The sequence below is a fragment of the Emys orbicularis genome, chromosome 13 (genome assembly GCF_028017835.1).
Source record: "Emys orbicularis isolate rEmyOrb1 chromosome 13, rEmyOrb1.hap1, whole genome shotgun sequence".
Classification (NCBI taxonomy): Eukaryota; Metazoa; Chordata; order Testudines; family Emydidae; genus Emys; species Emys orbicularis.
Genome location: NC_088695.1, coordinates 24,323,724 through 24,347,044, shown reverse-complemented (window position 1 = coordinate 24,347,044; position 23,321 = coordinate 24,323,724). Strand labels below are relative to the sequence as shown.

Here is a 23,321-nt window from a genome sequence, read left to right as displayed (position 1 = left end):
AGATTCCCCTGTTTATGCATCCCAGGATCACATTAGCCCTTTTGACTGCACTGGGAGCTCATGTTCAAGTGATTATCCACCATGGCCCCCAAATCTTTTTCAGAGTCGCTGCTTCCCACGATAGAGTCCTCCATCCAGTAAGTGTGGCCCACATTCTTTGTTCCTAGATGGATACATTTACATTTAGCCATATTAAAATGCATAGTGTTTGCTTGAGCCCAGCTTACCAAGTGGTCCAGATCACTTGGTGTCAGTGACCCTGTCATCTTCATTATATACCATTCCCTCAATTTTTGTGTCACCTGCAAACTTTATCAGTGATGCCTTTATGGTTTCTTTCGGGTCATTGATAAAAATGTTAAATAGTGTTGGGCCAAGAACCAATCCCTGTGGGTTCCCATTAGAAACATACCCATTCAATGATGATTCTCCATGTACATTTAGATTTTGAGACTTATCAGGTTAGCCAGCTTTTAATCCACTTAATGTGTGCCATGTTAATTTTATATCTTTCTAGTTTTGTAATCAAAATGTCATGAGTACAAAACCAAACGCCTTACAGAAATGTAAGTATATTACATCAACACTATTACTTGTCCTCTACAGCACTAGTAATATCCTCTTTTTAACTAGACCAAGAGATGGTCACATTGTTGCATCCAGAAAATCCTCATGTAATCTCTCTCTCTCTTCTCCTATCCCCCTTCTTATCTGTTGCTGTGTCTTTCAGCCAATGGGTATTTTCTCCATCTTGGAAGAGGAGTGCATGTTCCCCAAGGCGACTGATGCATCTTTCAAGAACAAGCTCTATGACCAGCATCTTGGCAAGTCCAACAACTTCCAGAAGCCCAAGCCTGCCAAAGGAAAGGCTGAGGCCCACTTCGCCCTGGTGCACTATGCTGGCACTGTGGACTACAACATCACTGGCTGGCTCGAGAAGAACAAGGATCCCCTGAATGAAACTGTCATTGGGCTGTACCAGAAATCGTCAATGAAAACACTGGCTTTGCTCTTTGCCACGTATGGTGGAGATGCAGGTAATTTCTGTGAAATCCGTATTTTAATTGATTCACAATAAACTGATTCCTCTAGAATCCCTACCAGTTCTAATCTAGTGGCACACTGTAGAGAGTGAAAAGTCATCTTCTGCCTGTGGCTTGGTCTTATTAAAAAGGAAATAAAAAATCTGATCAAGTGTATCTCAAGCCTCCTCCTTAGTATTGTCAAGATTGTGCGTTGCACACCCTAGTTCCTCTTTCTCCAGACAGTCACGCCTACCTCCCTTACATATGGGTGTGATAGTAGTGCTGTCAAGCAATTAAAAAAATTAATCGTGATTAATCGCACAATTAAAAAAATTAATCGTGATTAATCGTGCAATTAATCACACTGCTAAAAAATAATGGTATACCATGTATTTAAATATTTTGGATGTTTTCTACATTTTCAAATACATTGGTTTCAATTACAACACAGAATACAAAGTGTACAGTGCTCACTTTATATTTATTTTTGAGTGCTGTAGCTATCTTTAAAAATCTCACATTAGTACCTGCTTTGTGTTTTGTCAAATCTGCAGTGAAAGTGTTCTTAAAATGATCAGCATGTGCTGGGTCATCATCCGAGACTGCCATAACATGAAATATATGGCAGAATGTGGGTAAAACAGAGCAGGGGACATACAATTCTCCCCCAAGGAGTTCAGTTACAAATTTAATTAACACATTATTTTTTTAATAGCATCATCAGCATGGAAACATGTCCTCTGGAATGGTGGCCCAAGCATGAAGGGGCATATGATCGTTTAGCATATCTGGCACATATTAAATATCTTGTAATGCCGGCTACAAAAGTGCCATGCAAATGCCTGTTCTCACTTTCTGGTGACATTGTAAATAAGAAGCAGACAGCATTATATCCTGTAAATGTAAACAAACTTGTTTGTCTTAGCCATTGGCTGAACAAGAAGTAGGACTGAGTGGACTTGTAGGCTCTGAAGTTTTACATTGTTTTGTTTCTGAGTGTAGTATCAGAGGGGTAGCCGTGTTAGTCTGAATCTGTAAAAAGCAACAGAGGGTCCTGTGGCACCTTTAAGACTAACAGAAGTATTGGGAGCATAAGCTTTCGTGGGTAAGAACCTCACTTCTTCAGATGCAAGACCATGAAAGCTTATGCTCCCAATACTTCTGTTAGTCTTAAAGGTGCCACAGGACCCTCTGTTGCTTTTTTCTGAGTGTAGTTATCTAACAAAAAAATCTACATTCGTAAGTTGCACTTTCATGACAAAGAAATTGCACTACAGTACTTGTATGAGGTGAATTGAAAAACACTATTTCTTTTGCTTATCATTTTTACAGTGCAAATATTTGTAATAAAAAATAATATATACTGATTTCAATTACAACACAGAATACAATATATGTGAAAATGTAGAAAAACATCCAAAATATTTAATAAATGTCAGTTGGTATTCTATTGTTTAACACTGCGATTAAAGCTTCAATTAATCGTGATTAATTTTTTAAATTGCGATGAATTTTTTTAGTTAATTGCGTGAGTTAACTGCGATTAATCGACAGCCCTAATAATGAGCTGTCTGCTGTAGCAGAAACCATTAGCCTTTTCTCAGCATGACCAATGGTTATTAACAGGGTTGGCTGTTACAGGCAAACACCGCCAGCCTGTGAGAGTAACCGTTCAAACCCCAAAGTGCATCCTTTTAATTTTGTCCTTTTTGTGTGTGATTCAGAGGGTGGTGGCAAGAAGGGAGGCAAGAAGAAGGGTTCTTCTTTCCAGACCGTCTCTGCTCTTTTCAGGGTACAGTACATTGTTCCTTATTGCGTTCTCTGTGATGGTGGGTTGGAAATTCCCTTTATATCTAAAAAGTCTATTTTCCCAGTGGTCTCAGTTGTGAACTTTTTAAGTCAAAAAGCCTCTTTCAGTTGCTCTTAAAGGGCCTGATCCAAAGCCCATCGAAATCAGTGGAAAGACACCCAGCTTTGGATGATGTCTAAAGTACTTGGGCCAGATTCTGTTCTCATTTACACAGGATTAAACCAATTTTGCCCCCTACTGTGGCCACTATGTACTAGTATTAGTGGGTCTGGCTGCCCGCCTTAGTCTGGCTGCCTGCCGAGCATGGGGGAATGTGCAGAAGGAGTAGGGCCAGCACAGTGGGTCCAAGACCACCTGCTTTCCAGCAACTGGTACAGGGGATATGGCAGAGGGAAAGCGGCATGGTCCAGCTAATGTCTGGAAGCCAGAACAGGCTGTTGGTGCTATGGGCAGTAGGCACATCTTAGAACTGCCCAGGGATTGCTTAGAACTGTGTCTCGGGGCAGCCTTTATAGCTAACAATGCAGCCTCCCTCCTGATTTGTGCCAAGTGTAGCAGCGTCAGATCTGAGGAGGTGGCTCATAGTAACTCCATTTCTATTCCGTGGCAGAGTTCCTCTGAATATACCTAGGTGTAACGGAAAGCAGAGTCTGTCCTTTTGTCTCCTCTCCCAGGATGAAGATGTCAGAAACAATTATGTCAAACCAAATTAGTCTTAAGAGACCCCCCGACCCGAGATGTTGTTATAGGATTTAATATTCCCCTTCCTGCTTCCTTCGCTTTCAGTGGAAATTGTTACAGGATCATGTGCAGCCTTCCACTCAGCTCTGGATTTCAGGGATGTTAATGGCCCATACTGCCTACATTTCAAACACCTGAAAACACAGAAGTGTGTCCTTTGTTAGCCTCTTCTGCCACTGCATCTGCTCCCTTCCTCTCTCATCCCCTCTGCATTTTCCAATATAATCAACAGAAAGAAATATCTTGTTCAGAAGGATGGCCTGATGTTTGCAGATAATCATCTTCCTTTGAAAATGTCCTCCTTTGGCTTCCATAACAGCCCTTGTGGCCATTTCCCATTAGTTTCTGGTCCTGTCTTGGTAGCCTTTTCCAGCTTGCACAAGTAGAGCTACTTTCAGAGTTTTATATCTCACTTTAATGAACGTGTTCAAGCTCCAAAGAAAGAGGGCACCTTAGGTTAGAATGACCCCAGCTGGAAAGTTTTGCAAGCTAGTTTGTCTACATTGGTTATGGGTTTACTGCGTCTATCGGTGCAGATACAGATGTAACATTGGTTAACCTAAACCTTTGCTTATGGTCTCACAGGAGAATTTAAACAAGCTGATGAGCAATCTGAGAAGCACTCATCCTCACTTTGTGCGATGCATTATTCCCAATGAAACCAAGACACCCGGTAAGAAGCGCCAGTGTGCAGAAATATTAGTGAGATGCAGCCATTCCCTCTGGGCTGCACAAGGAGGTACTAATTCATGCTGTGATTTGTTAAGGTGCCATGGAACATGATCTCGTACTGCACCAGCTAAGATGTAACGGCGTGCTGGAAGGGATCCGAATTTGCAGGAAAGGATTCCCCAGCAGAGTCATTTACGCAGACTTTAAACAGAGGTCAGACTCCTCCAGTCCCTGTTCCATTCTCTCTCTGTGGAGTAGCTTGCATTTTCTAACTACTTTAACTATCGTAGTCACTGCAGCACCCAGCACATGCTGTGTGTATAGAAGAAATTTAGGACCAAACTGGTGTAATCCAAAAAGCAGCAAAAATGCCACACTTTTCCTGTGTGGGGGGAGGGGAATGGGCTGGGTGGGCAGTGGAGTGGCCATGCTAGATGACTATGTAGCCCTTTAAATACCATAAAGCTGAATTTCATGATGGGTCTGTCTGTGGGAACTCAGAATAGGGGCTTCATGGGTGGACAAAGGCAGTGACAGAGACATGGCCAATGTGGCCAAGAATTCTATGGCCCACTGAGTCACAGCTGTTGATAGTGTAGGTGCATTGGGATATGGCTACTACTGATTCTCATGGGCAGTATTAGCAGCTAGATTGCACTGATGCACTGTTTCCTGTCTCGGGTTTGGTTTCTCTCCACATACATGCTTGCATAGTTCCCCGCACACAAGGTTCTTTACTTGGGGATGACACTGTTACCCTTGGAGATGGTGAAACATATCAGACTCACATCCCTGGAGACCAATCTCCTCTATGCACTGAGACTAGTTAATATAAATACACTGCAAGCAGTCATAGTGCAAGCTTTTTCACTTTAGCCTGAAAATGTGCTTCCTTCTGACCTTGAATGTCATCTCAAAGCATGAGAAGGAAATTCATTCTTCACAGCTCCATTCATTCCTTGATTCTACTGTGGAGAATCCTAACAATGGGGCCCGTTAGTGCCACATGTGATTATGGTTTCAGCAATGTACGTATCTTCATAGTCCATTTTCTCCCACAGATACAGGATTTTAAATGCAAGCGCTGTTCCAGAAGGACAGTTTATGGACAGCAAGAAGGCTTCTGAGAAACTACTTGGGTCCATTGATATTGATCAGACCCAGTATAAATTTGGTCACACCAAGGTACAAACACTTTTTCATTCAAACACCATCTATTTGTACAATGTACAGAATGAAAGTGATTGTCTGTAACATTCTCTTCCTCAAGGTGTTCTTCAAAGCAGGACTTCTGGGTCTTCTAGAGGAGATGAGAGATGATAAACTGGCACAGCTTATCACCCGCACACAAGCCATGTGTCGTGGCTTCCTGATGAGAGTGGAGTTCCAGAAAATGATGCAAAGAAGGTAGAAATGTACAGTACTGCATTTGGTCTGTTGGGTTTATGTCACCCCACAGAGGTGAAATGAACAGAATTGGAGGGGTGGACTCAGTCTGACTTAGATCTCATTAATCCACTGTATCAATGTGTGAGCACTTAGGAGTAGAGCTGGGTGAAAATTTTCAGACAAATAGTTCATTTGCTGAAAAATGCAGTTTCAGGTTGACCTAAACTAGTCACAAAATTGCTGATAGTTTAGTCCCAAAAACTGGGGCTAGAGTCACAAGGAAACTTAAATGCTATATATAGACAACCAGAGGAGAAGGCAGAGACATAGCACCACATCCACCTTCCCCTCTGGTCTGGGGAATCTAACCCTTCTTTTCCTTTGCTTTTATTAAATGAAAGTTTAAAAAGCCTGAACTCAAAACAAAAGGTTTTATTCAATCTTAAATGAAATTTTCTGCCTTTTTCAATTCACTGAAAATTCAGAAAAACATTAGTTTTGGTTCAATCCAAACTGAATTTTTTTAAATTTTATTTTTCGGAACTGCCAGTGAACCAACAAATCAATTATTTGCACAGCTCTATCTGGGAGTGTAAATCAGTATAACTGGTATACCAAGGAGCAAGAAGAAGGTGTAATAAAGTGTGCGTTAGACTAGGGGTGGCCAACTTTAACTTACACCTTTCAGTTGGGTACTTTTGTTCTAAATTCTCTTTGGCTCCTCAGCATGTGAGTTACACCAGTTCAGAGTCCCTTAGACTCCAAAACACTCATCAGAGGGAGTGGGTCAGTTACAGATGTGATGTGTAAAGAGGGAGCAAAAGTTCATCCCGGTTTGTGAGCGTGAGTCTACAGAGAACAGACATTAATTCAACATGCACATTGAGGAGACTGGCAGTGGAGTTTTACTTCCCCTAGACTTTCTAAGGCTCAAGCAGGTCCAGAGTCTGTAACCCTTAGAGTAGTACTTTTTCATATGAATGGCCCCATTTGAACTCAAATGAGGCTACTTGGCTGAATAAATGCTACTCACAATTAGTAGAATTGCAGTATCTGTCCTTTGGACTCACCTCTGAATTTGGCCCATAACATTGACCATATATTCTGATGACATTATAGAGAGTCCATCTTCTGTATCCAATACAACGTTCGCTCGTTCATGAATGTCAAGCACTGGCCCTGGATGAAGCTGTACTTCAAGATCAAGCCCTTGCTGAAGAGTGCTGAATCTGAGAAGGAGATGGCCAACATGAAGGAAGAGTTTGAGAAAACGAAGGAGGAGCTTGCTAAGTCTGAGGCAAAAAGGAAAGAACTGGAGGAAAAAATGGTGACCCTGCTGCAAGAGAAAAACGACCTGCAGCTCCAAGTACAGTCTGTGAGTATCACCAGTGCATTCAACCCTTATTGTACAGTAGAAAGGTCCAAGCTGAAAGTTCCCAATGCAACTTTCCCATGAAGCATCCCATTAACAGCACTGGGATCAGTGTTTGGCCAAGATAAAATATTCCCTGTGTTTAAAATATTAAGTATCAAAAAGAAAGTATATGCGTATAAATAAATAAATAACAATACTCCCAGCCACGTATGACAGGTCATGCCCTAAAACAAGGTGAGAGCAAGCAAATTCGGCGAAGCAAAGTTATGCTCTTTAAATACTCCTGCCTCATCCATGGCAACTTAGGCTACATCTACAGTACAAACTATGGCTGGTGGCCTGTAGGGTACATGTGGCTACCCACGGCAGTGAAAAGCAGGCTACGGCCACATTGCAGTGTGCAGCTACATGTGTTGTGTAAGGCTCTGGCAGAGAGTAGACAGCAGGAAAAGGTTTCAGCTGCCTCTCCCCTGCCAGAGCCTTTCCCCGCTGGTGGAGTCTTTCCATGTGGGGAAAGCAGAGGACAGCAGTGTAGGCAGGGAGGCCCGGCTTGGGCAAGTAGAGAGCCATATATGTGCGTGAGTACATACCCACACCCTTCAGGCATGTCTGTACTCTACTTGCCTAAGCATGGCCTCACCATCTACACTGCTATTTGTTACCCATGCTAGGGGCTACTTGGATGTGTGCACTACACAGAACCAAAAGAAGTGTCAGTGGAGACATACACTTACTGTGACAATCCCAATGTATTCACATGCCATGATGAATTCACACATCTGCTGTACTATTTATATTTATTGTGCCACTGATGTTACCAGTTGGGGGCCCTACACAGACCATGTTATGGAGCCTTCTGTGGCTCCACCGCTACAGCCCCACCACATAATGTGGTCCCCCCACACAAACACACTTAGAGTGGCAGCGGCAGGGAGGCTACTCCCTGGGTTCAGGGTCTCTATTGCCCACCAGAGTAGCAAGTCTTCGAGCTCACACCCTATAGAGAGGAATGGGGCAATTCTGCCCTCTCAGACTTTTGTTTTAGGCTGTCTGCAAACTCATGCAGTTGACACTGCATCAGATAAACTTGGGTCACATTTTCAACCTGTTCTTCATAACCATGAGGGCTAGAAACTTACTCTATTTTCCTAACTGTGTGCTGAGATTTTCCTGTAATCACACGACAGAGTAGAGGCCCTATACATGAGTTTTAGTGTTTATGCCTTAATCTGTCTCAGTTACCACCCTGTGAAAACAATGAACCGTAGAAAAAGTTTCGAAACATAAGCCACAGGATGGGCATAAAACGTTAAGGAAAGTAGATGAGTGCATGCTCAGTAGATGATTTTTGCATTGGCTGTAACCCTTTTATTTCTCAGGCAAGTTCTTTGAAGGATTAGTCCTTAGTTTTAACACTATGTAGATGTAAAAGCTAGACCCTGCAAATGGATCTGCCCCCAGGAAGCCTCATTGACTTCAGTGGGGCTCTGCGTGGGTGCAGAGTCCACCCATGTGGACTCCTATAAAGTCATGGGTTTCATGAGAGTAGATCCATTTGCAGGATCTAGCCTCAAATTTGATCTTCAAAGTAAAGCCATACTTGAGGCACTAAAAATATTTGCCAAATATGTCAACTGGTAAGAGATGCTTCATTTATGGTGAGATATTGAAAAATATTCATTTTTCATTTCTAAATTGTGTTGAAGACATAGAACTTTTAGGCCAAATGGTTGTTGTTGTTTTTTTTAAAGAATATTATGAGTCATTGATAGTATGAGTTAAAAATAGAAGTGTCATCCCAACAGATGTGGTAAAAATCATTATGATACAAACACCAGTAAAAAAGAAAAAGAAAAAACCTTTTAGAAAAGATCCTAATAATGGATTCACTGTAGGAATCTGATGGCTTGGCTGATGCTGAGGAAAGATGTGACCAGCTGATCAAAACCAAAATTCAACTTGAAGCTAAAATTAAGGAGGTGACTGAAAGAGCAGAGGATGAGGAGGAGATGAATGCTGAGCTGACAGCCAAAAAGAGGAAACTGGAGGACGAGTGTTCAGAGCTGAAGAAAGACATTGATGACCTTGAGTTAACATTAGCCAAGGTTGAAAAGGAAAAACATGCCACAGAAAACAAGGTAGGCAGAATCTCTAACGAACATTCTAAAATATGAAACGGTTGGTTCACAAACAATAAAGTTTTGTATCCATATTCTTTAACTACTTTTGTTCAACTCTGCAGGTGAAAAACCTCACCGAGGAGATGGCAGTCCTGGATGAGACCATTGCTAAACTGACAAAGGAAAAGAAAGCCCTCCAGGAGGCCCATCAGCAGACCCTGGATGACTTGCAGGCAGAAGAGGACAAAGTGAACACACTGAGCAAAGCTAAAACCAAGCTGGAGCAGCAAGTAGACGATGTAGGCACAATAATATGTGGAGAGAATAAAACCAGTGTGAAATTAGGCTCTTGTTAGCAGAGAATTTATGGTCTTTTTCTGTTTAGCTTGAAGGGTCGCTGGAGCAAGAGAAGAAGATTCGCATGGACCTTGAAAGATCGAAGAGGAAACTTGAAGGAGATTTGAAGCTGGCCCAGGAATCCACAATGGATTTAGAAAATGATAAACAGCAGCTGGAGGAAAAACTGAAGAAGTAGGTATGGTTTGCAGGGGGTGTCATGCAGATACATTTTGTTCCAGCACTAACTTTTTTTTTTTTTTCGTGTGAAAAGGAAAGACTTTGAAATCAGTCAGTTCCAAAGCAAAATTGAGGATGAACAAGTCCTGGGCATCCAGCTGCAGAAGAAGATCAAAGAGTTACAGGCTAGTCATACATTTTTTCTTTTCTGGCCTTCAGTACAAATTCAGTTAAAAGGAAGCCATCTTTCTTAGGCTTGGTCTAAGTTAGGTTGACATAGTCATGTCTGCCAGGGGTTTGATAAAACCACATCCCTGACTGACATAGTTTTGCCAACCTACCCCCCAGTGTAGATGCAGCTGTGTTGGTGGAAGAAAGCTTTTGTCGATATAGGCAGTGCTGACGAGAGGAGGGAGAAAGGAGGGAGAGTTGTACCAGGGCCCTGAGGTCAGGGGACCCCAAAAACATCTTTAACATCTTTGTAAATAAAGTGAAATGGAAAGAGGTGGACTCAGTGAACATGATGTATCAGAGACCCAAATTTCTCTCAATGGGTCTTTGGATGTAGCTACCCCAGTTCAGGGAGGTGATGTTCCTTTGTCACCGGAACCCCTGTTGTCAGTGTAGGCTGCATCTATTCTGAGGTGTTATGCCAGCAGAAGTCTGCCGACAGCCATACTGGTGTTGACCCCAGAACAAAGCCACAGTCTTAGTGTTTCCTGTTGTTCTCTAGGCTCGTATTGAGGAACTGGAGGAGGAGATAGAGGCTGAACGTGCCTCTCGGGCGAAAGCAGAGAAGCAGCGGGGTGATCTTTCCAGGGAACTTGAAGAGATCAGTGAGCGTCTGGAAGAAGCTGGTGGAGCCACAGCGGTTCAGATTGAGATGAACAAGAAGCGTGAGGCAGAATTCCAGAAAATGCGCCGAGACCTTGAAGAGGCCACTCTGCAGCATGAAGCCACAGCTGCCGCCCTCCGGAAGAAGCACGCAGACAGCACAGCAGAGCTTGGGGAGCAAATTGACAACCTGCAACGAGTCAAACAGAAGCTGGAGAAGGAGAAGAGTGAACTGAAGATGGAGATCGACGACCTGGCTAGTAACATGGAGACTGTCTCCAAAGCCAAGGTACAGAGCTGTGTATTGAAAGTGCTGTCTTTATCCTAAGTGTTATTGCAGCTAAAAAGAGTGAAAGATTTTTAATCATCATTTTATCATGTTTAATTATACAAAAGATTGTAAGAGTAGGATATGAGCTGACTGTAAGTTGGATTCTAACAGAATTATTTACAGTTTAATTTGTATAAAACATACATAAAATCTCAAACAGGACCAAGAAGTTTATAAGCTCCAAATACAGTTATTACTGAGTTAATAGCCATCACACTTAGAGGATGATAATAATTAGCATTATATTGTTTTTTAAACTGAATTATTAAAATTTATATGAAACATATTACTCTACCATAGAGTACTGAATATGCAAGTCTACATAGAATTACCTTTATAAACTACCTTAAAAGAATATTAAAGTTGCAGTCAAGCACAAGCACACAAAATTAAAATGGTCATAGAGTAGTTTTTAAACTAAGGGCTGGGGGGAAGCTGACAGGTGCAGAGGAGTACGTTTTTCGGACAGAGACATCCCTTAGGGGAGGATCTATTTATGGAGAGTCTCTATGTCCTAGTAAGGAAGAGAAGATGGAAGATGATAAAATAAGGGTAGGAACTGATGAGAAACAGTCAAATGAAAAAGAGCCCCTTTTAATTACATCATGTGATGGCAGACAGCTAAAAAGTGACAATTGGTTTAAGTGCTTATATAGAAATGCTAGAAGTCTAAATAATAAGATGGGTGAACTAGAGTGCCTCGTATTAAATGGGGATATTGATATAATAGGCATCACAGAAACTTGGTGGAATGAGGATAATCAATGGGACACAGTAATACCAGGGTATGAAATATATCGGAAGTACAGAACAGGTCGTGCTGGTGAGGAGTGGCACTATATGTGAAAGAAAGCATAGAATCAAATGAAATAAAAATGTCAAATGAACCAAACTGTACCATAGAATCTCTAAGGATAGTAATTCCATGCTTGAATAATAATAATATTGCGGTAAGGATATACTACCGACCACCTCACCAGGATGGTGATAGTGACTGTAAAATGCTCAGGGAGATTAGAGAGGTAATAAAAATAGAAAACTCAATAATAATGGGGGATTTCAACTATTACCATATGGACTGGGTACATATCACCTCAGAACGGGATGCAGAGATAAAGTTTCTTGACACCTTAAATGACTGCTTCTTGGAGAAGCTTAGAGAACCTGGAACCCACAAGAGGAGAGGCAATTCTTGATTTAGTCCTAAGTGGAGCACATGATCTGGTCCAAGAGGTGAATATAGCTGAACCGCTTGGTAATAGTGACCATAATATAATTAAATTTAACATCCCTGTGGCAGGGAAAACACCACAGTGGCCCAACACTGTTGTATTTAATTTAGAAAGGGAAACTACACAAAAATTAGGAGGTGAGTTAAACAGAAATTAAAAGGTACAGTGCCAAAAGTAAAATCCCTGCAAGCTGCATGGAAACTTTTTAAAGATACCATAATAGAGGCTCAACTTAAATGTATACACCAAATTAAAAAACATAGTAAGAGATCCAAAAAAGAGTCATCGTGGCTAAATAACAAAGTAAGAGAAGCAGTGAAAGGCAAAAAGGCATCCTTTAAAATGTGGAAGTTAAATTCTAGTGAGGAAAATAGAAAGGAGCATAAACTCTAGCAAATGAAGTGTAAAAATATAATTAGGAAGGCCAAACAAGAATTTGAAGAACAGCTATCCAAAGACTCAAAAAGTAATAGCAAAATTTTTTTAAGTACATCAGAAACAGGAAGCCTGCTAAAGGATCAGCGAGGCACTGGAAAATCGAGATGCTAAAGAAGCAATCAAGGACGATAAGGCCATTGCGGAGAAACTAAATGAATTCTTTGCATTGGTCTTCCCGGCTGAGAATGTGAGGGAGATTCTCAAACCTGAGCGATTCTTTTTATGTGACAAATCTGAGGAACTGTCCCAGATTGAGGTGTTATTAGACGAAGTTTTGGAACAAATTGATAAATTAAACAGTAATAAGTTGCCTGGACCAGATGACATTCACCCAAGAGTTCTGAAGGAACTCAAATGTGAAATTGCAGGACTACTAACTATGGTATGTTACCTATCATGTAAATCAGCTTCTGTACCAGATGACTAGAGGATAGCTAATGTGATGCCAATATTTAAAAAGGGCTCCAGAGGTGATCCCAGCAATTATAGGCCAGTAAACCTGACTTCAGTACTGAGCAAACTAGTTGAAACTATAGTAAAGAACAGAATTGTCAGACACATAGATGAACATAATTTGTTGGGGAAGAGTCAACATGGTTTTTGTAAAGGGAAATCATGCCTCACCAATCTACTATAATTCTTTGAGGGGGTCAACAAGCATGTGGATATAGTGTACTTAGATTTTCAGAAAGTCTTTGACAAGGTCCCTCACCAAAGGCTCTTAAACAAAGTAAGCTGTCATGGGATAAGAGGAAAGGTCCTGTTATGGATCAGTAAATTGTTAAAACAAAGGATAGGAATAAATGGTCAGTTTTCAGAATGGTGAGAGGAAAATAGTGGTGTCCCCCAGGGGTCTATACTGGGATCAGTCCTATCCAACATATTCATAAATGATCTGGAAAAAGGGGTAAACAGTGAGGTGGCAAAATTTGCAGATGATAGAAAACTACTCAAGATAGTTAAGTCCAAAGCAGACTGTGAAGAGCTACAAAGGGATCTCACAAAACTGGGTGACTGGGCAACAAAATGGCAGATGAAATTCACTGTTGATAAATGCAAAGTAATGCACATTACAAAACATAATCCCAACTATACCTACAAAATGATCATGTCTAAATTAGCTGTTACCACTCAAGAAAGAGATTTTGGAGTCATTGTGGATAGTTCTCTGAAAACACCCATTCAATGTGCAGTGACAGTCAAAAAAACAAACAGAATGTTGGGAATAATTAAGAAAGGAATAGATAATAAGACATAAAATATCATATTGCCTCTATATAAATCCATGGCACACCCACATCTTGAATACTGCGTGCAGATGTGGTCACCCCTTCTCAAAAAAGATATATTGTAATTGGAAAATGTTCAGAAAACGGCAACAAAAATGACTATGGTTATGGAACAGCTTCTGTATGAGGAGAGATTAATAAGACTGGGACTTTTCAGCTTGGAAAAGAGATGACTAAGAGAGAATATGATAGAGGTCTTTAAAATCATGACTGGTGAGGAGAAAGTAAATAAGGAAGTGTTATTTACTCCTTCTCATAACACAAGAACTAGGAGTCACCAAATGAAACTAATAGGCAGGAGGTTTAAAATAAACAAAAGGAAGTATTTCTTCACACAAATTGCAGGCAACCCGTGGAACTCTTTGCCAGAGGATGTTGTGAAGGCCAAGATTATACCCGGCTTTGAAAAATAACTAGATAAAGTCATGGAGAATATGTCCATCAATGGCTATTAGCCAGGATGGGCAGCGATGGTTACCCTAGCTTCTGTTTGTTAGAGGCTGGGAATGAGTGACAGGGGATGGATCACTTGATCATTACCTGATTTGTTCATTCTCTCTGGGGCACCTGGCATTGGCCACTGTCAAAGACAGGATACTGGGCTAGATGGACCTTTGGTCTGACTCAGTATGTTCTAACAGCAATGAATATGCCAGAATTATCGCTGCCCATGGACAGGCAAACTTAATACTGGTATCACTTAGCTTTTGAGTGCTTCAGTTTGCAATCGTAAAGCTCTTTTAAAGTAGGGAGATGGTGTTATGCAAAATTTTAGGTTTTTTTTTAATAAAGCAGACTGAAAAACCAGAAATTTCATCAAGTGTAATCATGTTAATCCCCCTAAAATGGTCATCAGTAGGGTTGAAACCTTTAGATCCACAGCAATCTGAGCTAAATGAATAACTGGTAGCAGTAGTAAGCTCTTATCCTCTGTGTGGACCAGTCTCTAGAGAGGCATGACACACGTTTTATCAGTGGGTCATACAACTTTGTGATATAACTGAGGAATGTTAGGTATAAGTAGGGTTGGCAGAATTTGATATTTATTTTTTTATAATTTTGATGGATAATATTGATGTTTATTTTGAAGTATTTTTAATTTTTTTTATCTATTTCATTTTTCACAGTTGTACAAAATTATGGGTTTTAAGCATTTTTATGTATTTAAATTTTCACATTTTCAGAAAATTATGAGGGGCCAGACAATGTAGGGGATCAGACAATTATTTAATGACAGTAGAGGTTGAGATTCAAAAAGTTAAAGCTTTTTCAATGTTAAAACACAAACTGACAGCATCACATGTCAAAATATACAAAGTAAAAAGCCTTAAATCAAACTCTAAGAAGTTTTCGGGCAGCATTTTTCTGCCTTTTCCTATCTGTAAATTTCGTTTATTATCAATGGAAATTTTTTTATTGGTTTGTGTGCATGGTGATATCGATGATTACTGATAAAAATCTAATCCTTCCAAGCTTAGGTGTAAGGATTTCTTGGTTGTATTCCTGATTTTGGAGGGGAGTGTGGGCTAGCAGTTACAGACAGCACAGTCAACCATATAAGTTTGCCACATTCATTCTGCAAAGCGGAGTGGCTGGAGTTTGGATTTTCCATGTTAGCACACTGGATTCCATGCCACAATCTGCTGGAAGTGACTTGTATAACCTCATATTTCCCATCTGTAAAATGGGGGGAAATTATATTTGCCTGACTCCCAAAGTCAGGGCATGAATCCTTGTTCAATAATAAGGGCTATGGAGTGCATAGAACGTTAACATCAGTCAGTAAAAGACCTGGAACTAGAAGTCATGGCCTACTCCTGCCTCCCAGATCAGCACCACACCCCATAGCCTTGACCACAATTGTCAAGCTCTGTGTGGCTCCATGTGATATTTCCTGCCAGTGGGAAGTAGACACCTATTTAATCACTTTGCCCCAGGGCACCCCAGAGCACAGGGGACAGAGTGGAGGGAGGCAGGAGCCTACTTGTCACATCAGAGGGGATGGCTGGAGAGGCTTCTTGGGCAGTCTGCAGAGGAGAGAGGCCAGGGACCTTCTTGGGGTGGTGATAGGGCTGATACAGTCTCTACCATCTGGTGTCTGCTTCCCATTACCATACTTTCTGCCCCATTCCACTAAGGTCTCAGCCTGTCCCTCTCTCCCCAGGCCCCCTCTTTGCTCCCTTCCCCTTCTTATTTTACCTTTTGCACACTTTTTTGCACACAGATTTATGAAGGGTGAGGTTTCCTCAATAATTGAGCCCACGTGCGTTTGTCATGACAAAGCTCTCAATTATCTCAGAATGCTGGAGAGTGCATGTGTTTATCCTCTTTCTTTTTGTCCATTTTACACAAAGTCAAATCTTGAGAAGCTGTGCCGCACCCTGGAAGATCAGCTCAGTGAGATTAAGACAAAGGAAGAAGAGCATCAGCGTACGATCAATGACCTCAGTGCTCAAAGAGCTCGTCTACAAACAGAATCAGGTAAGATGCATACATGTTTTTTGATGTAGACATTTTGAGTGTATGGAGGAGATATGAGGTGCAAAAGGGAGGAAATTGCCATTCTATGGAAAAACTGCATATCCACCATGCTGCTTGACACCTGCTATTAGAAGTTCTCTAACGATGATTTGGATGAATTGAGAACTCAAGTTATTTCCTTTTCTTTAAAGCATTTCCATTTGTAGTTAATAAATGACTATATCATTTTCCAGTCAGTGAAATTAAATCCCTCCTATTTCATTTTCACTTTTTAAGGTGAATTTGCACGCCAGGTAGAGGAAAAAGATACTTTGATTTCTCAGCTCTCAAGAGGCAAACAGGCATTTACCCAACAGATTGAGGAACTGAAGAGACATCTAGAGGAGGAGATAAAGGTGAGGATTTTTCCAACAGCCTTTTCTGTGAAGCTGGATTTTTGTTGTGAGCAAGATGCTTTAACCTCAAATGAAACCATAGCACTCTAGAGAATAGAAGGGGAAAGGTCTTGTTAGGTCACCTAACCCAGCCCCTGCCAATGCATGATTTTTCCCTACAATATATTTAAGAATGTTTTATTCAGTCCCAGCTTTAAATTTGCCGTCCATTGAATCTAGCACCACTTCCCTGGGATAGCTTTCCACAGTCTGACAGAGTTCACTGTCAGGAGGATTTCCAGGATATTTAGCTACATCACTGTGCTACTCCTGTTGTTTCTCCAGGCTAAGAACGCACTGGCCCACGCCTTGCAGTCTGCTCGCCATGACTGCGACTTGCTCCGGGAGCAATATGAGGAGGAGCAGGAAGCCAAGGGTGAGCTGCAACGCACCCTGTCCAAGGCCAACAGTGAAGTTGCCCAGTGGAGAACCAAATACGAGACGGACGCCATTCAGCGCACAGAGGAACTAGAAGAGGCCAAGTATGTGCTGGGGTGGAGGACTGGAAGAGGCCAAGAACTAAATGGGGAAATGTGAAAAGGCCAGTGATATGCTCAGGATGGGACTGGAAGAGGCCAAGGATGTGCTTTGGGGAGGGTGATTAGAGGAGATGCAGTATATCCATTTAGTGGTATGGGTTGGAAAATGGCAAATATGCTCATTAGATTAAGAGAGACTGAGAGCGACCCTATACTCTGTCGATAATGCATTGAGTTGATGGCAGAGGGATTATCAGAGACAATGTACTGTATATGAATTGGATAAAAGTGACTGAGAAAGGACCTGTACTGTGTATGCACTGGGGTCACAGCCCAGAAGAGGTGACTTGTGCTGCACACAGTTTGCTTCCCATATTGCTCAGTAAATGGGAGCTGTATTTACTCACTAATTGGGAGCTGTATTTACAATCTTCCAGGAAGAAGCTTGCCCAGCGTCTGCAGGATGCTGAAGAACATGTCGAAGCTGTGAATTCCAAATGTGCTTCCCTTGAAAAGACGAAGCAGAGGCTGCAGAATGAAGTGGAGGACCTGATGATTGATGTGGAAAGATCTAATGCTGCCTGCGCAGCTCTGGATAAGAAGCAGAAGAATTTTGATAAGGTATTTCAGCCTTGTGGATGTTGGATGGAGCATCCTCTAGTGATCGCCGTTGCTTAGATTAAGGGCTTGTTGTTCTTCAGGTTCTGTCAGAATGGAAGCAGAAATACGAGGAAACGCAGGCTGAACTGGAAGCTTCCCAGAAAGAGTCTCGCTCTCTCAGCACGGAGCTGTTTAAGATGAAGAATGCTTATGAGGAAACTTTGGATCAACTTGAAACTCTGAAGCGTGAAAACAAGAACTTGCAGCGTAAGTCCCCGGATTTCTTCTCCTAACATGGGGCTTCTGGAAAGCTTGTCAACACTCTAAAGTGAATCTGTCTGTGCCTGTGGCATTTCTAAGGAGCCTCTCTCTCTTTGGGCCCTTTGTCCGACTACATTATTTGTCTGTAACCCAACAGAGGAGATTTCTGACCTTACGGAGCAGATTGCAGAGGGGGGAAAGACCATCCATGAGCTGGAGAAAGTGAAGAAGCAGATTGAGCAAGAGAAATCAGAAATCCAGTCCGCTCTGGAGGAAGCTGAGGTACGCACGCCATTAATCACTGCTTTACAGAGAGATAGTCAGAAAACCTTGGAGCTGTAAACACGGTGGGATAATTCACAGGGACAGGGGGACAGCACATGCTGTGCTAGAAGCTATGTACTCAGTGCCCATGCTACCCATAGCACTACATTGCAGTTTTTGGGAGCATGTAACACTTTATTTGGAAGGAAAAAACTATTTTTGTCCCTTTATTGATCCTTCACTTGCTCTTGTTAAGGCTTCACTAGAACACGAAGAGGGCAAAATCCTCCGCATCCAACTTGAGCTGAACCAGGTAAAGTCTGAAATTGACAGGAAGATTGCTGAGAAAGATGAGGAAATTGATCAGATGAAGAGGAACCATATCAGAGTTGTGGAGTCCATGCAGAGCACCCTGGACGCTGAGATCAGGAGCAGAAACGAAGCCATGAGGTTAAAGAAGAAGATGGAGGGGGATCTGAATGAAATGGAGATCCAGCTGAGCCATGCCAGCCGCCTGGCTGCAGAGGCACAGAAGAACCTGCGAAACACACAAGGAGTGCTCAAGGTACAGTAAGCCACACATGCCTAGTGCGATAGCTCAGCTGGTCTTTTCAGCATGCCAAGGAGTCTGCGCCTCCAGCTAATTTCTCTCACTCGTTTTACAGGATACCCAGATACACTTGGATGATGCTCTCCGAAGCCAAGAAGACCTGAAGGAGCAGGTGGCCATGATTGAGCGCAGAGCTAACCTGATGCAGGCTGAAATTGAGGAGCTGAGGTCAGCTCTGGAACAGACAGAGAGGGCCAGGAAAGTGGCTGAACAGGAGCTTCTGGATGCAAGTGAACGAGTGCAGCTCCTGCACACCCAGGTCAGGGTCTAGTGTGAAAAGTAATCCCACAAATCCCTACGCAGGAGACTGCTCTGTACGTTCGCTGCTCCAAAGAGCAACGCTAGGGGGTGTTTAGAAGATTTTTATTCTGAAATGGCTTTTATGCTAATGTCCATAGGATGGACCTTTGTTAAACAGAAAGCAAAAAGCTGCAAGGCCACCCTTGTTTTTCCTCATGTTGCTGTGTTGAAGGTGACACAGGGATGACGAAGGTTATAATTGCAGTGATGTGATGGAGGGGGGCTAGTGTCTAAGAGGCTCTGGGAGTGGCTGTCCTACCTCCTATCCAGTTTCCATCATTGGATACTTTTAAGTCATCTCTGACATCCCCTGGGGCTTAGGAAATATTTCTACACAGTGATTATTTTGTTTTGGAATGGACCAGTTTTACAACAATTGGGACATAGGGTTTGTCACAAGCTCGGAGTGGGTAATGTTTGTGTTCACAGCACATCACTGACTAGCTGTCAATGTTCTGCAGTGATGATACATTTGGAGGAGAGTTTTAGTGCAGTAAAATGTTAATAGTAGCCTGTACCTTAAGTACAAATATTCAGTTCATGTTCCAGAGTCAATATTTTGGGACAAACTGTAAACACATCTTGTCTGTTGTTGTTAAACAGAACACCAGCCTGATCAACACGAAGAAGAAGCTGGAAACAGACATTTCCCAAATCCAGAGTGAAATGGAGGAGACAATTCAGGAAGCACGTAATGCAGAAGAGAAGGCCAAGAAGGCAATCACTGATGTGAGTTGAAGGCACCTTTCTTTGGAGAACATGGCTGTGTTTGCACCTGAAATGGTTGTTTTTCTGGACCGGTTTCCTTTCTTTACTCCCTAGGCGGCCATGATGGCGGAGGAGCTGAAGAAGGAGCAGGACACCAGCGCCCACCTGGAGAGGATGAAGAAGAACCTGGACCAGACGGTGAAGGACCTGCAGCTCCGTCTGGATGAGGCAGAGCAGCTGGCACTGAAGGGTGGCAAGAAGCATATCCAGAAATTGGAGGCCAGAGTGCGTATTCCCCATATTTGTGCATTTAGGAGCATTTCTTATGTCTAGTCACAGTGAAACTGAATGATCCATTTCTCATTTCAGGTGCGTGAGCTGGAAGGTGAAGTTGACAATGAGCAGAAACGCAGCGCTGATGCTATCAAGGGTATGCGCAAGTATGAGAGAAGAGTAAAGGAACTGACCTATCAGGTAAGGAGGGAGGCCCTTTGTGCTGTCACATCCTTCTCCTAGGAGCACAAGTTTGTACCTGAACCTGCATGGGGGAGTTTTTATTGTCCTTCTCAAACAGTAAGACAGTGAACAGTAATACTATGGAAAAACAAAGAGTTCACCAGGAAATCATTTGAAAGAGAATGTTAAAATATCCGTTATAATCTTTATTATCTATCTTATATACTTACCAAAATATTTATATGCAACGTTGCTTTCACTGTATAATATGAAGGAAATAGACAAATAATTTGGTAATGAAATTACTCTTTTCCACTACAAACTGTTTCTAGACTGAGGAAGACCGCAAGAATGTTTTCAGGCTCCAGGATCTGGTAGACAAACTACAACTGAAAGTGAAAGCTTACAAGAGACAAGCTGAGGAATCTGTAAGTATCATTCTGAGGAGGGACAATATGCATCCTTTGATATTGCAGAATGTTTTGGGGATATTATAATACACCTTTTCTAAGTCTCCTTTGGTAAAAATGTTTGGCTCTCATTAACAGATACTTACGTGTGTAGAGCTTAGTGAGGAACTCTGACTGTTTCTCTGTCACTTTTTGTTAGGGTAATAAAAGATCTCATTAAGTTTGACAGTTTTCATAATTCTATAGTGACACGCTACCTGGATCTGCGTATGTCACTTAGACATGGTTGGAGATGCAGGCTCTGTTTGCTACTACAAATCATGTAGAATTGAGAGATGAGGAAGCAGCTATTTTACCTCTTTTACTTGAAATGCATGAGGTGGCCAGTGGGGATATGGATTTTTTTTTTTAGTTTATACTTATGTTCTGATAGGCTGGTTTAGAATCTTCTGGGATGTCACAGCTGTCGGACTGTCACAGTTCAGGACTAACTGCACCTTTGACCCCTTTTGGTCTGTCTAAGTGCAACCCCCTTGGGTGACAGGCCTTGAAACTTCACCTTTCTGCAGCAGAATTGCAAATTTCTCCTGCTCCCAGACTGGGTCCCAGGGTACAGTACTGCAACCAACTGAGATTCTTCATCAGGCCTGACCCAGTCAGCTGCCTTGCAAGTCTTTTCTTCAGGAGCTGTGACCGGTGCAAACACAAAGGATATAAATAGCGGCGGCTCCAGGCACTAGCGCTCCAAGCACGTGCCTGGGGCGGCAAGCCGCGGGGTCGCCCTGCCTGTCCCTGTGAGGGTGGCAGTCAGGCAGCCTTCAGCGGCATGCCTGCGGGAGGTCCGCCGGTCCCACGGATTTGGCGGCAATTCGGCGGCGGGTACGCCGAAGCCGTGGGACCGGGGACCTCTCGCAATCATGCCGCCGAAAGCTGCCTGCCTGCCGTGCTTGGGGCGGCAAAAAAGCTAGAGCTGCCCCTGGATATAAAACAGCCTTTTCAAAACAATATATTGTTTAATCTCAGCAGAAGGAACACAAAGTAACAAGAGCAAATGGTTATTAACACAACAGTCTACTCACAAAGCTATGTTACCCAAAACGTAGGAAGGCTTAGCTTATCCAGACACCCCCTTTTTTAGGCATAGGGGTGGGCACAGCCTGATTTCCCACAATCCTCGTGACACCCTCTCTCCCTGCGCTGCAGTTGCTCAGTTTTCCCCCCACTCCTAAGCCCTGTTGCCTCAGTTTCCTGTCTGGGTTACCCATTCCCTGTACCAAGCCAGGATGTTGAACTCAGCATGGTCAGAGGGAAACTTCTGACACCTGCTTTAAGTACTGGTGAATGGTGCTGAAACTCTTGTCTCTCTTCCTGCTTACATGTGAGCTATGCCTGGTTTAACCCTTTAGTAATCATATAGCAACCAACACAAACACAACCAAACAGATGAACATATAATGGTCATAAAATGATATTGGTGTTTTCCAAGTCCTTCCCAGGGATCTCTTCACCAAAGGGAAGAGTAGCATCCCTCTGCTCATTATATTAAAAAGAACTCCACTGATTCTTTTAAATTTAGCTGGGGTGGGAGGAGAAGAGGAGGAGAGTGATTAAACTCAGGTGGCCATTTTGATCATGCTGATTTGACTTCTTAATAGCTTTTACTATGACCGTGACCATGGTTTTGGTGACTAAGTGATACAGATTGCTGATGTATACAGAGTTTGTTCACCCATTTGCTGCCTCTCTCCCAATGTACTGCTGCCTCACTGTTAACCCCATATGCTGCCCCCATATGGCCCTACCCCTATTTACCCCATGTCTTGCCTCTACCCTTCTTGGTATGACGTCCCATGACCCATGTTGATGTGCTGCTGTCTCTACCATGTCTCAGACCTACCCCCAGGTCCCAGTTCCCCCTGACCGCAGGGCACTTCTGGGGGACCTGATGGCCTCTCTGCTCCCAGCCCACTGGCTTCAGCGGGTGTCCGGCTGCATTCCCCATCTCCCTGTTTTTGGGGAACCATTGAAAAGGGCCACTGACCCCCAATCCCAAGAGAAAGCCTTCCGGGGAAGGGATGTGCTCATGCCAACCAGCAGGGCCCAGCCCCACTGGCAGATTGACACCAGCCCTGCCAGTTTGTGGTTACTCCATGCCCATGGTCAGGGTTTCTGTACTCATGGAATGGAGAAACCCCCTTACAATAAATTCACATTACAATTAAACTACTAGCATTGTCTTTCTATATAATACATGCATACGCACAGTTAAAATGTACATCTCTTGCTCAATTCCATCCTGTGTGATAGGGTTAGAGAGCCTCTCACACTGTACAAGCTCCATTAATTCAATGCCATCTTCTTCCCCTCTCCCTTTGAATAGGGCACCTCATTACAGTTAGTAGAAGCTGGGTGTATCCTAAGTTTTTTGTTATGAGGAAGAATAATTTCTGATTGTCTAACCCTGAACTCTAAGCCTATGAAATTGCTGACCTGAAAGACTTACAAACTAGAATGCTGTCACTTTCCTAAATTGGATGCTTTCATTT

At 42.6% G+C, this 23,321-nt stretch overlaps 1 protein-coding gene across 7 annotated transcripts in view; it reads left to right on the top strand.

Annotated features, from left to right (window-relative positions):
- LOC135887905 (myosin heavy chain, skeletal muscle, adult) overlaps positions 1–23,321 on the top strand; it is a 33,853-nt gene that overhangs the window by 10,005 nt on the left and 527 nt on the right. For 2 of the 7 annotated variants that reach the window (XM_065415698.1, XM_065415694.1), the window contains exons 14-38: positions 731–1,037; positions 2,068–2,081; positions 2,752–2,817; positions 4,162–4,249; positions 4,344–4,461; positions 5,310–5,433; positions 5,519–5,655; positions 6,757–7,012; positions 8,908–9,150; positions 9,255–9,431; positions 9,518–9,663; positions 9,743–9,833; positions 10,382–10,771; positions 16,127–16,253; positions 16,530–16,648; positions 16,973–17,169; positions 17,604–17,787; positions 17,868–18,033; positions 18,185–18,309; positions 18,548–18,856; positions 18,957–19,160; positions 19,805–19,930; positions 20,024–20,194; positions 20,279–20,383; positions 20,698–20,793. In XM_065415698.1, coding sequence (XP_065271770.1) covers positions 731–1,037; positions 2,068–2,081; positions 2,752–2,817; positions 4,162–4,249; positions 4,344–4,461; positions 5,310–5,433; positions 5,519–5,655; positions 6,757–7,012; positions 8,908–9,150; positions 9,255–9,431; positions 9,518–9,663; positions 9,743–9,833; positions 10,382–10,771; positions 16,127–16,253; positions 16,530–16,648; positions 16,973–17,169; positions 17,604–17,787; positions 17,868–18,033; positions 18,185–18,309; positions 18,548–18,856; positions 18,957–19,160; positions 19,805–19,930; positions 20,024–20,194; positions 20,279–20,383; positions 20,698–20,793 — 4,086 coding nt within the window. Of the gene's footprint in view, positions 1–730; positions 1,038–1,128; positions 1,149–2,067; positions 2,082–2,121; positions 2,131–2,749; positions 2,818–4,161; positions 4,250–4,343; positions 4,462–5,309; positions 5,434–5,518; positions 5,656–6,756; positions 7,013–8,907; positions 9,151–9,254; positions 9,432–9,517; positions 9,664–9,742; positions 9,834–10,381; positions 10,772–16,126; positions 16,254–16,529; positions 16,649–16,972; positions 17,170–17,603; positions 17,788–17,867; positions 18,034–18,184; positions 18,310–18,547; positions 18,857–18,956; positions 19,161–19,804; positions 19,931–20,023; positions 20,195–20,278; positions 20,384–20,697; positions 20,794–23,321 lie in introns of all 7 variants that reach the window. The other 5 variants (XM_065415701.1, XM_065415699.1, XM_065415700.1 and 2 more) reach the window with 5 other exon arrangements.